Raw genomic sequence first — 18,554 nt, 5'->3', positions numbered from 1 at the left:
TACCATGAAGTTAGGAATATACGTGAAATTCTGATCACGAGAGCTGAGGGTAATTATTTTGGATAACTAAATGTCGATTCCAAATTCTTTAAGGCATTTGTTTTCCCTTTACTTCTACCGATTCACAGTTCCCTAGGGCTTTTTGCATTCCATGTTACTGCTGGTAGTTGACTCAAGCTTTATGGGATATTGTTATCCCCAATTTTTTTCACATTTTGCACTTCTTTTAAATGTTTCATCCGTGGGCTGAAGGACATGAAGTATGAACTTTTTTTTTTGTTTTACATACAATCTGATGCTCGATTCTTCTTCCTTCGCATTTTTTTCTTTTTTCCTTTGAGGTACGTGACTGGCCTATTCAAATTCTTAACTTGAAGTTATATGCAGTGTTTCATCTCTAACCAGCAATCAGAAGCATGTTTTAAAAAGGGTCTGATATTCAGTGTCCATTACTCGATGAACAGCTCATGGGTGCTCTTTTGAAATTTCTTTTTATCCCAGTCATGATCCTTAAAATAATTGTGTGCCAAATGTTTTTTGCAAAACAAAATAGGCGGACAGTACGTCAGTTTCCTGGTCACCAAGGTGCAGTACGTGGTTTGACAGTGTCTACGGATGGCCGTATTCTTGTATCATGTGGAACTGATTGCACGTAAGGCTTCATGAGAAATATTGCACGTGAGGATACAAATTTAATTAATGAATATATTCCTGTACTAAATCTGATCCACTGTGCTTTGCGCTACTTTACTGTAGTCTTAGGCTCTGGAAAGTTCCTGGTGATACTCTAATGGAGTCAGATGATGGGTCTGGTAACTCATCCCAGGTAAATGCATTTCTAGCTTTCTGTTGTTTACATGCATGAACTTGTTGTGCCCGATTGTCTAGCAAACTGAATTCTTTTATTCTCAGCCATTGGCTGTGTATGTTTGGAAGAATGCATTCTGGTATCTATTTTTACTGGGTTCCTGCATTGTCCGATCATGTAGTTTCCATGTTTAAATAGAACCCTCTTTTTTGGACATAACCTTTCTCAAGTTATATATCTCTTATCCTTTTGAAATTTCACTATTATGTGCATCTATGTTTTCAACGTCTTGGACAATTATTTATGCAGTAGTTGCAGCTTCTCTGATCATCAAATTAAACTTCAAAAAAATAGTTAGTGTTATCCATTTTTTGGCCTGCAGCTACTTATTGTGTGGTATTTGATCTTTCTTGCAGTGACCGTAGCATAAATATATATGATTTACGGATGTCTACACCAGCTAGAAAGGTTATTATGCGGGTAAGCAACACAATTGTCTCTGTGAAAATTACTGCTAATGCAGAAATTATGTCCCTAGGGTCTGATATTCAGTGTCCATTACTCGATGGACTACTCTGTTGTAAAGCCGCTTAATTAGGCTAAATTTCTGGGCCTGAAAGCAGGCCTTGACATTACCACGACAACAGTTGGATCTGAAAAATTATAATGTTCTAAGTTTAAGTTGAACATTACATTTGCCTGCCTTAACCATTAAGATTATGAAAAGCTGCTGGATCACTGGATTTCTTTTCCAATAAGCACATGATCACTGTTGGCTAGTTTGCCCTGGTTAGAGTTGAAGTTGGAAACTTCGAGGAGAGCGTGAATAGAACTGATCCGTTATGAATCATAGCTAGGAAGCTTAAAGATTCTTCTAGTTAACGTCTTGGTCACACTAATATTTTCTTTGAGGAAGGAATTTTTTCAGTGGTGGGATTAGGTTCCTTTTTGAGAAAGAACTTAAGGCCTGATTTTTCTATATCTGAAATCTGTAACATATACCCTTATAATATTCGGAAATTTTTGTTAAGGTAATTAAACGAAGCTATAGAGCCTATTTTAAGTTTCTTGCAAATTCATTGATAATTCCTTGACGCAGACCTTAAACGGAAAAGTATATGCCCAAATTTTGATGATGAGTAAACCATGATGGTTTAAATGTAACAAAGAGTAAGGTGGATAATAGTATCCTGCTTCCAATCTTTTTCTGATTACTAACACTCTATTTGGATCATTGTTCCTCATCGTTTTATGATGTATTGTATTGTATTGTATCGTATCGTTTTATGAAAATAATGTTTGGATAGATTGTATGTTTGTTATTGTTAAATAATACTTTGCTATTTGATTTGACTGTATCGTATTGTACTGTAACTGATAAGTTTACTAAAATACCCTTAATTGTTTAAATATTAAATTTATCAAAAATTATGCATAAAAATAATTTTAAAAAACAAAACAGAAGAAGGCAAAACACCTTAAGAAAGCAGAACAAAGGAGTGAGACAGAAGAAGGCAAAATAAAGGAGCACAACTAATTAGAATTGAGTTAAAAGCAAATTAGGAGAAAAAATAAAACAGAAGGCGGCAAAACACCTTTAACGTTGGCGGTAGAAGTTCTGAAAAAAAACAAAGTAGGTTATAGGTTGGAGATTTGGAGTTAAAATAGCAAAAAAAGCTAAAGGGTAAAATAAAATTCTGGAGTAATATGTTAGGGCATAATTGGAAAGAGAAATAGGAAACAATCCCACCACACCAAATCGGTTGTTTCGAAAAAGGTGACTTTTCATTGTTCCGGAACAATGGATTTAACAATACAATACAACCAGTTTTAATGAAACAATCAAAACAAACATTGTTTTAGGATAACAATACAATACGATACAACGGGGAACAACCATCCAAACAAGTTGTAAGACCACTTTGATAGTTGTAATATAAAGGTAGATTTTATTCATCTTAAAATTTGGACAGAAACTTGCAAAATTAGATAGGACAAAAAGGTGACTGGTTCTTCAGAAGGTCTTTTCCTAGTGAAAGTTGCCTAGTTTGCTTGTAACACCATGCTCGAAGTCTCTGCAGCTTAAGTAGAGCATTGTACCTTTGTCATGAACGCAATGCCTTTATGTGAAATGTTGCTATAGCTGTGTTTTACTTTGTTTTGCTTCAGTAGGCCCCCTTTTACAATTACGTGATAATGAGGAGCTGCCTGAACACTTAGTAGTGAATGCAGTTTAGGAGTTTGAGGGGCTGAGTGCATGCATAAAACAAGGGCATGGGTCTCACTTGGTGTTTATTTTTTAATCTTTAGTGGTTGTTCTCAATATGAATTTCATATATTATGTGGGTTTTTTTGGAATGACTCTTCGCATCTTATTGGGGTAGGCTAATGACGATGGCAAGTGCTACAGTTATGATGTTAGAAAGTTAAATGAAGCCAAATGTGTGCATAAAGATCATGTCTCCTCAGTGTAAGGCATCATCTCTTCATTTACTGCAGTTATGTGTTGGATTTTACAAGTTGTGTGCGCTAATAAGTGTGGTATATTTGCAGGATGGATATAGACTATTTACCAACCGGTCGAGAATTTGTTACTGGACCTTATGATAGAACAGTAAGTTCCTTTCAAGTTTATTTATTTGTTCACCTAGTGCCCTCGGCACTTTGACCGAATTACATTTGTAGGTGCGAATTTTCCAATATAATGGTGGTCACAGCAGGGAAATCTATCACACTAAGAGGATGCAGAGGTTTCACTCTATATCTTGATTAAGAAGCATCTTTTCTGTTTTGTTATTAGTTATCATCTATGTTGCGCCGAACTCTCCAAAATGTAGCCGCACCCGTGTCGGGTCCTTTAAAAATACACTACTTTTGGAGGATCCGACACGTATCCTGCCACATTTTCGGAGAGTCGAGCAACATAGGTTATCATGTAGTTATCCCCAATTATAATGGACCGTCTTGGCTGCTTAATGTGCTTGCATTTTCAAGTGAATGTGTTTTCCTGACATCTATCATCAACTCAGGGTATTCTGTGTCAAGTTCAGTTGCGATGCTAGTTATATTATCTCAGGAAGTGATGATACCAACCTTCGTCTATGGAAAGCAAAAGCATCTGAGCAATTGGGAGTTGTATGTACCGACATTCTGCTTGATTCACTTGGTTTATATAGTGTGTTCTGGGAATGTGTGTACATGTTTCATTTCTGCTTTTAGATGAATTATGGGTTTGAATCTTTCTGAGATTCTACTTAATCACTCTCTCTCTGTCTCTCTCCTGTTCCTTTTAGTGGTGGATTGGTTTCAACACAGTGGTAAGATTGAAAAAGTGAGATCAAGAGGTCGTAAGTTTTTTACACGCATCCATTCTAGTTTCTTAACATGGGGAGATTTGTTGTTTTAGTTTATGAAAATATAAGAACTTTTTTACATTTCTTCAGTAGAAATCTTGGACAAGCAGAATTATGAGTAATTAGAGTTTGTTAATTAGAATGCTGCAAGTAGATGAAACGGAGATCCCAAACTTGGAAAAAGCTTTTGTGGTTCTTCATTAAAATTCTTGCACAAGCTAGAGTATGATGTGCAATAGAGAAAGGAAAAAAGGGAAAGAAACATATGTTCTGTAGCCATTATACTATTAAATTGTTCAGGTACCTGATTGTTCCAAAACTTTTTCCCGAAAAGTATGGTGTGTGACCATATTTAGGACAACTTGAAATTTTCTCTGCCCTATTCCCTTTGAAGCTTTTTTATGTGCATCAGTTTAGTTCACACAAAATGCCTTCAACTAATGAACAACATCATTTGCTCCTTAGTATTTCTGGAGGGCGAATATCACACTATTGCTTTTAAAAGAAAATGGAAAAGAATGCTATGTGATGTTGCTTCCTTGATTGTTCTGTAATTCTGTTTCTGGGGGTCGTATCAATTGGTTTTCTTCACATCAATCATGAAGAGCTAAAAATTGTGGTTTTTCCAAGAGAGCGGAAAAAACATGAATATTTGGAGGCTGTCAAGAATTGTTACAAACATGTTGCTGAAGTCAAGCGCATAGTCAGGTAAACGTTCAACTTGACTAGGAATCTTGTCGTAGGGCCTTAGTCCACTGGTAGTTGATCATTTTTGTTAACTGGCAAGTAACCTCAGTGGGAAAACCTTGTTAGGCTGAGACCTATATTCTGCTAGCTCATAAGCCTGAGCAAAAGCTGCATGGTTAAACTAAAGTTACAAGTTTCAGAAGAAGATGATTACCATGGTCAAATTTTTCTGTGCACATATTTGTTACTTTTCTATTCCTGCTCCTTTGGAGGTTGAATATCTGATAAGATTCTCAGTGAGCCCAAAAGCTTTGAGGTTATCTTCATTCCCCTTTTATTATGATTTTGCAGACACAGGCACTTGCCAATACCAATATACAAGGCCACAAAGCAAATACGGGAGATGACTGAATCTGAGAGGAGGAAAGCTCACAGTGCCCCAGGAAGCATTCACAATGAGCCATTGCGATCGAGTAGAATTATCAAAGAAATTGAGTGAAAAGGGTGGCTGTCATGATCTGCTAATGCATGCTACCCAGGCCAACCTGAACAGTGAACAAGGCTATTACCATTTCACTGTGTGGACAGGGCCATTGGGATAGTAAATTTTATAACAAAGGGCAGAATCGAAGAGGTCTTACATCGCATGTAACTATTGAAATATATAGTGGCTGTTTCTAATGTTGAGCTTATGTTACTGCCATGGTTGTAATGGGAAATTTTGTGATGTAATCAGTTATTCCCAAGTTTGAAAAAGGAAAAAGGAAACTTAATTGCTCCTCCTCTTCATTGGTAACATCAAAATCTTGTTTGTCTAATTGCCTCGTATGACTATAATTAAGGTTGCTTGGGTGCTTTGGCTAGTGCACCAAAAAGAAGATTTCTTTCTTCATTTTACAGGTTAATTGCATAGCCTTTCCATGTGGTTTCTGTTATAATTAAGAATATTCACTTCCGCTATGATCTGGGATATATCATAAATATGCCCTTGTTTTGAGTAAGCTCTAACCAAATCTATCCAATTGTCTGTTTTGTAAAAGATGATATCTTCTTAAAATATAGAGAACGAAGACAGTCATAACACAAAAATATTGACAGTCAACGCTCAAAAGTACGCATAATGAAAAGAATTATCAAGAGAAGATTGTTTAATATATTTTATTTTAAAGTGTCACTAATAGAATCTTTCCTTTTGTTCCCCTCTTTCATTTGAATAATTACTTTCAACTTAAATATACAATTTGTTATCCCTTTTACTCAGAGGTGGAGTCAGGATTTGAATTTAATGGGTTCTAAATTAACAACTTATACATATTCAATTGATATACTAAAACAAATATATGGTTTGAATAAAAATTACTGGGTTCGACGGAACCCGCAAAACCTATACTAGTTCCGCCCCTGCTTTTACTTATATGATACTCTTTTCATTTTGAGATGCTCCAAAATATTTAGCACCATTGTTACAACTTTTCGAATTCAAATTCCTTAGAATTTAAACATTTATATGATGTTTTCTATAAGTATAACTTTCAACTATTATTTTAATATTTATTCGACTATCACTAATATATCACATAAGTTAAATTTAATATTCTGAACTCAACCAAACACAACCGAAAAATGAAACAGAGGGAATATAGAGTGTTTGCTTGATTAGAATTTATTTTAAAAATGAAACAACTGAAATCTTTGGAGAAGCGTTTGACACTAATCAATATCTTTATCTATTGATGAGTTCAAAAAATATTATTAAGATTATTATCATGAAAAAATACAGGTGTTTATATTTTCTCCTTCTTGGTTGGCGTAAAAATTGCGTGGGATAGTCACTTTTTAAAGTGGTATTTACTTTTTATTCAGCATTTTTAATGCTGAGCAAAAATAGCCACTAATCTATTAAAATTAATATGAAAAGACGGTGTTAGCCTTTCTTCTATCTCTTTTCCTTCTCAAACGGCGTGAGTGAAGGCGTCGGATTTTCATGAGCTGTAACTTGGCTATAGTCTATTCTTTGTCAGCAGTCTTCCATCCCACATAAAATTCCTGCAAGCTACTGTTATGCTCGATCTTTAGGACTTTTCTTGTTAGGATAAAGATTGAGGAAAAGTAAGTATGTAGCTTAAAAAGGTGAGTGTGAAGAAGAGAGAGTGGGAGCTGCAAGTTGTCTGAAAAAATGGAGGACGGTCGTCGAAGTAGGGAGGTTATCGGAATAGTTAAGGACAGGTAATCCTTAACTTAGACTTACAAGCTCATAAATTAAGGACAGCTAGTCCTACACTTACAGTAACAAGCTCATAAGTTAAGGACACTTGGTCCTGAACTTAGAGTTGGAAGTTCAAAAATTAAGGACACTTGGTCCTTAACTTAGAGTTACAAGCATAGAAATTAAGGACAGGTAGTCCTTAACTTAGAGTTACAAGCACAGAAATTAAGGACAGGTAGTCCTGAACTTACAGTAACAAGCTCATAAGTTAAGGACACTTGGTCCTGAACTTTATGAGCAGAAGGGTATTTTCGTCCGGGCGGGTAAAAATTTATTAAAGCCATGGCTAAAGACTATAGACGTTTTAAACAGTGGCTTAAAAGTAAATACATGTCTTATTACTGGCTAACTGTGCACTTCCCCCAACTTCATTTGGGTTAGTCCATTGAGTTGGTCCTCAAATGATGAGCCCACTCCATTAACCCAAAGTTCATATGCCACGTGTCAAATGACATGGCACACCAAGTCAATACAAGGACTACTAAAATCATGCCATGTGTATAAGTGATGTAGCATGCCAAGTCAAATACGAGGATCAATCAAATGTCGCCAAGTGTTCAAATGACATGGTTTAACCAATCACATACAATCTTATCACATAGCTTTAATGATAACTTTGATGACTCACGTGAACCAATCAAATTGAAGGATAAAGAGTATGTATGTATCACAAACTCCCTTCCCGTACAACTATAAATAGGGGTCTCCATAAAGCCAAAAGGCATGAATCAGAAGAGGAGGAGAAATACAAGCATCAATAAGCCTTTAATTTCTCCACTGTGGTGATCCGCAAGTTTTCCATAAATCAAGAATTCTTCTTTCCAGGTGGTGATCCTCAAGTCTTCCACACACTCCATGTTCATGATCAAAGTCTGACTCTACGCTCGTGATCAAATTCAAAAAACAAGTTTAGCCCGTAAATTCAAGAACAAGCCATCAAGCCCCTTGAAGTTGACGGTCGTGAGGAGAAGAATCAGAGGATTACATCTTTTAACTTATAAAGATTGTTCAAAGATTGTAACCCCAGAAAGTCATTAAAATACAAATACTTCTATTTGTTGCTATATTTCTTATCTTGATTATATTATTTTTTAGGAACGAAGATTTAGTTGTTACAAATTTTTACACTCCTAGTGAGACAATCTTTGCCTCTCATATCTTCTCTTTAAAGTTCAAGAACACTAAGATGGCCGCAATGAAGATCTACTCCAGATGTAATACTACTGAGGAGGCCCAATCTAAAAATTAACTGAAAGTTGCCTTGGAGATTATTGGCCAAATCAAAAGGATTAAAGCCAAAATGTTGGGACAACAAGTTTTTCAAGTACCGTCCAAGTTATCTCATATTTCCCCAGCATCTTCTCCAAAAGAAGTGAGAACTTCTTCGTGTATGCTAGAAGAAGGAGACAAAGAAAGACATTGTAGGTCAAATGACGTCGTTAAAAGGATCGAGGAGTTTCTTGCCAAACTTAGTTTATCTGGGTCCAAGAAACCTCTCATGCAAGCCGATGATGATTTCTTAAGCCCTGGATTTACTCCGCATAACATGTCCAAATATCATGCTCATGAAAGTTCATGTCTTCTCCATCCTCTACGGCAATCATACATGCGATGGTTATTGAAGCTTCTACCATAGAAGAACAACTTGCAAATTTGACGAAAGTAGTTAAAGGCTTGTCAAAGTACGTGCAAGATCAAGATGTTAAACTTTTCAAGTTGAAAAATAAATTGGATAGCATACTAGAAGGAGAATCGACACAAATACCTTTAAATCTTTAAAGGTCACAAGAGAAAGGAGACTCATCCACAAAGCTAGAAACAACAACCAAGGAGATCCAAGTCTCCGCTGAAGGTTTAATTCCCGTTGAGGAATTGAAGGACTTCTTCATAAAGGCTATCAAATATAAATCTGAGTCATCGTCCAAATTATCTCTCACATATGCAAAGTCGTGTACGCAAAGAATTGATAACTTGAAGATACATTCGTTTTCAACCTCCTAAGTTCCAACAATTTGACGGCAAGGAAAATCCAAAACAATATGTAGCGCACTTTGTTGAAACTTGCAACAATGCTAGAACATACAGTGATTACCTTGTCAAACAGTTTAGTCGATCTCTCAAAGGTAATGCATTCGATTGGTACACAGATCTTGAATTTGGTTCCATCGATAATTGGGATCAGTTGGAGCAAGAGTTTCTCAATCGTTTCTATAGCACAATGCATATCGTAAGTATGATCGAACTTACAAATGTTCATCAACGAAAGAATGAGCTAGTTATTAACTTCATCAACCACTGGAGGAGCTTAAGCATCAACTGCAAAGATCGCCTTAGCGAAACTTCTGTCATCGAAATCGCATTCAATATGCATTGGAATCTTTGCTACATAGTACAAGGCATAAAGCCTAAAATATTTGTAGAACTACTAAACCGTGCTTAAGATGTGGAACTAAGTACGGCCACAAGTGGAGGCCAAGGGTCTCTTGTCTTTAAGACTTATAAGGAAGAAGAAGAAGAAGAAGAAGAAGAAGAACAAAAGGCGAGGATAGGGGAAAGTTTTCATTCAAAAATGAAATCGAAGAGTCTATGCATATCACTATGCTCCTCATCGCACGAGTCTAAACTACAAGTTGTAATGCTCCTCAATGCACGAGCCTAAACTGCAAGTTTTGATGCTCCTCAATGTACGAGCTTAAACTGCAAGTTATGAGGCTCCTTTGATACATGAGCCTAAACTACACGTCATAAAGCTCATTAAATTCGAGCCAAATCTTCAAGTGATAAAGCTCATCAAATTCGAGCCAAATATTCATGTCATAAAGCTCATCAAATTCAATCGAAATCTCCAAGTCACAAAGCTCATAATATTTGAGCCAAATCTTCTCGTTTCAAAGCTCTTCAAATTCGAGCTAAATCTTCAAGTTTCAGAACTCTTCAAATTCAAGCTAAATCTTCAAGTTGCAAAGTTCTTCATATTCGAGCAAGTCTTCAAGTTGTAAAGCTTCTTAAATTCGAGCAAAGTCTTCTAGCAAATGCACGAGTTTAAACTTCATATAACTCCTTGTTGCACGAGTATAAACTGTAGAAAAAATATAGTTTTCTGCAACTATGTAAGTAACTTGATCCTTCTGCAATTACGTAGGCATCTTAGAGTTTCATTCTACACTCAGTCACATAAAAAAAAGTCTCTTTATTGTGATGGCAAAGTGAAACTAATGAACTCAAAAAATGGAGCACTATATATATATCGTTTCATCAAGTCGTAAGAAGGACGTTCCATACACTTCTTCACTAAGTTGCAAGAAGGGGTTGTGCCACGCCAGAGCTTGAAGGTTGGGATGCTTCATGAACTTCTTCACCAAATTGCAAGAAAATGTCGTCCAAGCTAATTCTTAATTGATGGGATGTTTCGTATACCTTTTTTCCTCCGAGAAGTGGGTGGTGATCGTATACTTCTTCACCGGATTTGTGATGAAGAACTCTCCATGAACGTCTCTGCCAAAGCTGCAAAAAAAAAAAAGAACATAAAAGTATGTTGCCGGAACAATTCTCCCGATTTCAGTGCTTGATTCAAAAAAATTCTGTGATTGGATGGAAAATGGTGGAGCTCCAATTTTTATATATGTTTTGTATCTCAGAGGCTTATTTCTAACGCTGCAAATGGCTCGTGATTTAGACGCTCCTATCTCGAGATATAAATTTTGCAACGAAGGTGCGCAAAGCTAGAAGGCTAGCTGGGTCTGGATCAAATTTGAAAAATTGCACCAGGGATTTCTGCTATGAAATTTGAATATATTGAAGCTATGGATGTCTACTTTTAAATAATAAAAGCGTTTGTGATTTACAGGCTCCTAGCTCAAGAGATGATTTTTTGGTAAGACTGTGCAAAGCTGAAAATTTAGCATGACAGATATCTCGACAACCTTCACAATATTACTGCGGCAAATCTATAAGGATTTCCATCATGAATTCGCATATGTTGCAGGTCTTCGAGTCTACTTTCGAATGGCACAGACGGCTCGCAATTCAGACACTCCTAACTCAAGATGTGATTTTTTTGTGAGAGCACGCAATGTTGTAAGGTCGACACACCATACTTTTCTATCAGATTCAAAGACACGATTTCAGCCAATCCTGAAGGAATTTCTTTTATATATTCTAATGATTGGAGTTCTAATTCAGTATGAACAAACTTCTTGAAGTTTGAACGCCTCTAGTTCATGACATCAATTTTTCGGCCAAAAACATGCAAAGCATCAACATTAACTAAGTTTGACGGTCGAGACGTTCCATAGACTTGTTTGCAAACTTACAAGTGAGAATTGTTTCAAGCTAAATTTTGAACAATGTGATGCTCTATGAACTTCCGGGTCAAGTAGCAATAAGGGATTGTCTCACGCCAAAGCTTGGAAATGAGATGTTCGACGTTCTTGTTCACCGAGGTTGCGTAAGGAATCTCCAAGTGTTCGTCAAGCTGCGAGAATAGGATGCTTCATTTACTTCTTTCACCAACGCACAAGGATATGTTGTTTTACCTACTTTTTCGCCAAAGCTGGAATGAGGAACTCGTCGTGTACATCTTTGCCAAACTACAAGAATATAATGCTCCATGCGCTTCTTTCTCCAAGCAACACACAAGGATAAGAATTCCACTAGTTGCCTCTAGCTAAAGCTGCAAAAAAAAAAAGGTTTGCTCCACAGCAAAATGATTGAGATATGAGGCGCTTAATGTGCTTCTATACCAAAATATTGTGAGGATAACAAAACGGCATGCATTCCTAGACTTGATGAGAGGACATCCTTTAAGATGCCAAGAGTTGAAAGAAGGGTATAATTCATGTGCTTTTCTCGCCAAGCTACAAGGAGGGGATGTTTCATGTTCTTCTTTGCCAAAGCTGATACCAAAAAAATACTTGTCATGAGCGTCTTCGCCAAGCTGCAAGAATATGGTGCATTATGTGCTTCTTTCACAATGTTGCAACAAAAGGGGTCTCCATGTACTTGTTCGTCGTCGTAATGAAAGAGTACTCCAAGGCCTCAATTGTTTTTATTAAGATTAAGACGTCTGAATCGAATACACATATGATTATTTATATGTGTATTAAGATTAAAACGTTTGAATCTGAATATACATTTGAATATTAAGATGTTGTATTAAGATTGGAATACTGAATAATTAAGACTGTTTATTTTCTCTGTATCTGAATATGTAAAACTTGTCTTTATTTAGAAATTTATAAATATAAATTCAAATCAAATATTAACTAAAATAATACTATATTAATAAAATATTTGTTAAAAATTATATGGTGGTTGGTAGTAATGATGGCTAATGGCGATAGTTGTGGGTGCCGACTGGGTAGTGGCTGGTGGTGGTAGTGGTAGTGGTTGATAGTGGTAATTATGAGTAGTAGATGGTGGATGACAGTAGTAGTAATGATAATAGTTGATTGTGGTGCTGACTGATAACAGTGATGGATGATATATAATGGCGATTAATAGTGGTGATTAGTGATTGTTGTGGTAATGGTGATTGGTGGTGATGGTTGTAAATGATGGCTAGTGGTAATGAAAACTGACATTCATGCTTGGCAGCAATGGTGGTTGTGGCCGAAGATGGTGGTAATGGGTAGTGGTAGTCTATAATGGTGGGGGACAATAATATCAGCGGTGATGGTGATTAGTGGTGAAAGTGTAAGAGTAATAGTGAAATATTAGTTTTACATAAACTCTTGAATGCATAACATCTTAATGATAGTAAGACTGTTATAGATCTTACTAATTAAGATTTATTTAGATCCATTAAGTGGTTCTAAATTGAAAAACAAACATGCTTAATAGTTAGGATCATAGAGCATGTCGTTCAAGATTGCGGTGTGTTGATTATTGCATCAACTTCAAAAACTGATTACAGGCTGTTCGCGAAGAGGTTGCTTCCAATTTTGGATATGCCATTGCACATTGAGTCTAGATTCTACAGAACTAAGAAGAATGGGATTCAGACTCGTTTACCTTGAGATATGAATTTTCTCGCGAAGGCGTGCAACCTGAGTGTTTGGCTCAAAAGTTAACAATATACTTTGTAAGCTAGAAAACAATCAAAAGTAAGAAAAAGGTAAATCGTAATCAAATATAATAAACCTAGAGATGCAAAGATAATATTATTGTTGTAGACACTACTAGAAATCCGGTAAAAAGCGACCACAAAAAGCGACCAAAGTTGGTCGCTTATAGGCCCAAAAGCGACCAAAAAGCGACCAAACATGCTTGGTCGCTATATTGCTGGTCCCTGCACTTTAGGGACCAAAGTTGGTCGCTAATTAGCGACCAACTTTGGTCTCTAAGGTAAAATGACCAAATATTCCGGGTATTGACTATAGCGACCATCTTTGGTCGCTTTATTATTTTAATAATATAAATTTGGCGACCAAAGTTGGTATCTAAATGTAAAATATATTATTTATTGATTTATTATTATTCATAAAACAGCGACCAACTTTGGTCTCTAATCCAAATATTATATTTTAAAATCTGGAAAATGGAGACCAAGGTTGGTCGCTATTTTTTTAAATTTTTTTAAAAATAAGCGACCAAAAGTGGGTCGCTAATGTCAAGAATTTAATTTTTTTTAATGGAATAGCGACCAAGGTTGGTCGCTTTTTAAGAAATCTGGGTAAAAAGAGACCAACTTTGGTCGCTATTGCCCGTCAAATTATTTTTTTTAAATGACAAGCGACCAAAAAGAGACCAAAGTTGGTCGCTTTTCTGGGTATTATTTTGGGAGAAACTGCCTGTTTTGGCAGCTACACCACCTGCCAGCATACCAAGTCCCTATTACAAGCAACAACAACAACACAACAACAAATACAACAACAACAACATTAAAACCAACGAAGTATAAAGTTCAATAGAACTAACACATTAAGCTAACAAAACTAAGTTAACGCTTATTACAAGCCCATTCGAAAGCTAGTTCTATTGTCTAGTTCAAAGTATATAAAGTACTCAAGGAGTGTTCTTTCAACATCCTCGTCCGAATGTTGGATTGCCTCGCCCGACTCATTAGGTGGCTGGCTGCGTATGAATTCCTCCACATCAGGTGTGAAGCGAACCTATAAGAAAAATTATATTAAATTAGTATTTCAAAATTTATATAAAAGTAAATAAAAATACTTAATGAAAAGTAAAAAACGTACATGTATAGTCGAGGCTCGACCCTCGACCCACCTTTCTGAATCAGTCTCTTTCTTCTTCTTTATAATACGAGTTTTATTGAATAGCCATGATCTTGCTTCATTGGCATCATAAAGCTGTCTGGTGGCTTTGGTGATTATCCTCGGGATGAACTTGGATACAGAGAATAACTTGGATACAGTAGCTGACAGGGTGTGTCTTTTGATCAATTGTTGTTCTCGTTAGCGACAATGATGATGAGAATGCAATGACATGTGCTTCAAATAGTGATGGTGTAGGCATGAATTTTTAACATTTTCTAAGTAGAAGAAAAAAGATTATAGAGGAATTCTCTACTTCATTTTCCAAGAAGAAAAGAAGTTTAATTGATAGTAACAAGGTTGATGGTGATGGAATATTTTCCATCGGTCATGACAGTTCCCATAAAACGGGTATCATAAGACTCTATGATGACAAAGATTATAGGAAGTTTAGTTCTCAACTTTCTTCCAAGTCTGATCCGTACAAGCTTAATGGGATGTTGGTGATATTTCTTCGGAATCTCTACAATGATTTGACTGACAAAACTTTTGTCAGTCAAATCATTGTCTGAATCCGAAGAAATATCACCAACATCCCATTAAGCTTGTGTCAGTCAAATCATTGTCTGAATCCCAAGAAATATCACCAGCATCCCATTAAGCTTGTACGGATCAGACTTGGAAGAAAGTTGAGAACAAAACTTCCTATAATCTTTGTCATCATAGAGTCTTATGATACCCGTTTTATGGGAACTGCCATGACCGACAGAAAACATTCCATCACCATCAACCTTGTCACTATCAATTAAACTTCTTTTCTTCTTGAAAAATGAAGTATAGAATTCCTCTATTACCTCTTCTTTTATCTACTTAGGAAATGTTAAACTCCTACCTACACCATAACTATTTGAAACACATGTTCTTGCCTTCTCATCATCGTTGTCGCTAATGAGAAGAACAATTAAAGGCACACTCTGCCAGGTACTGTGTCTTAGTTATTCTTGGTGGAAGTTCCTTTGCATGTCTAATATTACCATCAACCCCTTCTACAAAATCCTCCCGCAATCTAAAATTCCAATACATAAACCAAAATTTTAATTCATATCCTAAAGGTTCAACTCATATCCAAAAAAATTCAATTAACAATCTAAAATTCCAATTCATAAACAAAAATTCCAATTCATAAACAAAAATTCAAGTCATATCCTAAAGGTTCTAGTCATATCGTAAAGGTTCTAGTCAAAATTTATATAAAAGTAAATCAAAATACTTAATGAAAAGTAAAAAACATACATGTATATAGTCGAGGCTCGACCCTCCTTGCTTCATTGGCATCATAAAGCTGTCTGGTGGCTTTGATACAGAGAATAACTTGGATACGGTACCTGGCAGAGTGTGTCTTTGATCCATTGTTGATCTCATTAGCTACAATGATAATGAGAAGGCAACGACATGTATTTCAAAATAGTGATGGTGTAGGTAGGATTTAACATTTCCTAAGTAGATAAAAGAGGTTATAGAGAAATTCTTTACTTCACTTTCCAAGAGGAAAAGAAGTTTGATTGATAGTGACAAGGTTGATGAAGACGGAAGGTTTTCCGTTGGTCGTCGCAGTTCCCATAAAACGTGGATCATAAGACTCTATGATGACAAAGATCATAGGAAGTTTTGTGCTCATCTTTCTTCCAAGTCTGATCCGTACAAGCTTGTACGGATCAGACTCGAAAGAAAGTTGAGTACAAAACTTCCTATAATCTTTGTCATCATAGAGTGTCATGATCCCCGTTTTATGGGAACTACCATGACCAACGGAACACCATCCGTCTTCATCAATCTTGTCACTCTCAATTAAACTTCTTTTCCTCATGGAAAATGAAGTACAGAATTCCTCTATAAGCTCTTCTTTTATCTACTTAGGAAATATTAAATTCCTACCTACACCATCACTATTTTAAACACATGCCATTGCCTTCTCATCATCATTGTCACTAATGAGAAGAACAATTAAAGGCACATTTCACCAGGTACTGTGTCTTAGTTATTCTTGGTGGAAGTTCCTTTGCATGTCTAATAACGACATCAACCTCTTCTACAAGAACAAAACCTAAACACTAAAAGTTATATTCATATCCTACGAGATTAAACATAAACTAAAGGTTCAATACATATGCTAAAGGTTCAATACATATGCTAAAGGTTCAATTTATATCCTAAAAGTTCAACTCATATCCTAAAAGGTTCAATTCTTATCCTAAAAATTCAACTCATACTGTAACGACCCGACCAGTCATTTTTAGAATTCACGCCCCGATCCCCCATTAGCTGTTTCCCCTAAGTTCTTTTCTGCTATTTTGGTTTGCTGGGACGTTCGGTGTTGAGTTTTGGAGAGTTTTGGGACACTTAGTCCCTAAATGAGAGCTTAAGAGTTGAAAAATGGTCCGTAATCAGAACAGTGTGAAGACGACCTCGGAATGGAAATCCGATGGTTCCGTTAGCTCCGTTAGGTGATTTCGGGGTTGGGAGCGTGTTCGGAATGTATTTTGGAGGCTCGTAGCTCATTTAGGCTTGAAATGCCGAAGTTTGAATTTTTGAAGTTTCCGGTCCGATAGTGAGTTTTTGATCCGAGGGTCGGATTGGAATTCCGGAAGTTGCAATAGTTCCGTCATGTCATTTGGGATGTGTGTACAAAATTTTAGGTCATTCGGACGAGGTTAGGGTAGGTTTTTGATCGAAAGCGTGTTTGGTTGGAATTTGAAGTTCTTAGGCTTGAATCTTGATTAATTCAGGTTTTCGGCGTTGTTTAGGTGTTTTTCCAGATTGGTACAAGTTTGAATAAGGTATTAAGTGGTATTGGTACTTTTGGTTGAGGTCCCGGGGGCCTCGGGATGATTTCGGGTGGTTAACGGAAGAGTTTTGGAAGTTGAGAAATAGCAGCACTGCTGCTTTTGGTATCTTTCCGCTTCTGCGGCTTGGGAACCGCAGAAGCGGAGCCGCAGAAGCGGCCTTGGTCGTCGCAGAAGCGAGATTAGCCCTCACTCTCAGGAACCGCAGAAGCGGTCGCCATTCCGCAGAAGCGGAATCGCAGGAGCGTTATGTGTCCGCAGAAGCGGACTCTGGTCCATTAAGTGAAAACCGCAGAAGCGGTTGTTTTTCCGCATATGCGGGACCGCAGAAGCGGAAATCCCTGGGTAGAAATAGAAATGTCGAGGGTTTGAGTTCATAAATTACAAAATCAATTGAGAGCTCGGGAGAGGGCGATTTTGAGTGGGTTTTGAAGAGAATATTTATTGGGTAACATTTCTTAATCCCTTCTAGTTATATTTCATTATTTTGTAGTTAAATCCATCATTTAAAATTCGAATTTGGGACTAAAATTGGAGGAATTTGGTTAGAACTTTTTAGGCCAAACTTTGGGATTTTGAGTTAGCATTTGACCTCCGATTTGGGAGATTTTTATATGGTTAGACTCGTGAGAATACGAGGGTTCCGAAAATATAAAAAAATTATTTGATTCCGAGGCGTTGGCCTGAAGGGTATTTTGGTCATTTCACCTAATTTCACGTCGTAGCTTTGAATTAAATAGTAGAATCAGTTGCTTGAGATGTTATTTACAATGTGTGATTTAATTGAATAGATTTGGGCCATTTGGAGTCGAGTACTCGTGGCAAGAACGTGGTTGCTAGTTGATTTTAGCCGGTTCGAGGTAAGTATCTTGCCTAACCTTGTGTGGGGGACTTCCCCTTAGGATTTGAGTCTTCTTTGTTGATTGTATTCCTTGTACGTGAGGTGACGAGTGCGTGCAGGGATTTATTTGTGGAAAATTGTCCCTTTTAGGCTCTTAGATCCTTGTAGTCACCGAATATAAAGTTGTTCTTCATACGATTGAGTTCCCTGTTATTAGCTTCACCTTTACATGTCTTACTTGGAATTTATTTGCTCCTAATTGACTTTTACTTGTTTCACTGTAGACATTACCCTTCTATAGTCACATTATCATTCCTAACTGCTTGTCTTTATTTGGAAAGCATTATTTCTATCTCTCGTGTAATTAATTGGTCTTAATTGGAAAGAAGTTAGATATCCTATATTCAGTTGATACTTCCTTAATTGTAATTATTTGATTCATGTTAACTTCCTTGTTGTTGAACTTAGTATTAAGGAATCGTTGTTTCATATTATTTCTCCCTTGTTGAGTTGTTCTTATTGCGCTTAGTATTTCTTTGTTA

The 18,554-nt window shown here is 36.5% G+C and overlaps 1 protein-coding gene across 1 annotated transcript; it reads left to right on the top strand.

Annotated features, from left to right (window-relative positions):
* The first annotated feature begins 214 nt into the window (after positions 1 to 214).
* LOC109206056 (DDB1- and CUL4-associated factor 13-like) lies at positions 215 to 5,587 on the top strand. Its single transcript, XM_019368824.1, has 9 exons — positions 215 to 652; positions 757 to 826; positions 913 to 947; positions 1,225 to 1,288; positions 3,193 to 3,278; positions 3,362 to 3,422; positions 3,494 to 3,558; positions 3,838 to 3,943; positions 5,200 to 5,587. Exons 1-9 carry the CDS (start codon positions 468 to 470, stop codon positions 5,257 to 5,259), a joined length of 732 nt encoding a protein of 243 aa, XP_019224369.1. The 5' UTR covers positions 215 to 467; the 3' UTR covers positions 5,260 to 5,587.
* The last annotated feature ends 12,967 nt before the right edge of the window (positions 5,588 to 18,554 follow it).

Source organism: Nicotiana attenuata, unplaced genomic scaffold (assembly GCF_001879085.1).
Source record: "Nicotiana attenuata strain UT unplaced genomic scaffold, NIATTr2, whole genome shotgun sequence".
In the NCBI taxonomy this organism is placed as follows: Eukaryota; Viridiplantae; Streptophyta; class Magnoliopsida; order Solanales; family Solanaceae; genus Nicotiana; species Nicotiana attenuata.
This window is presented reverse-complemented; position numbering and strand designations above follow the sequence as displayed.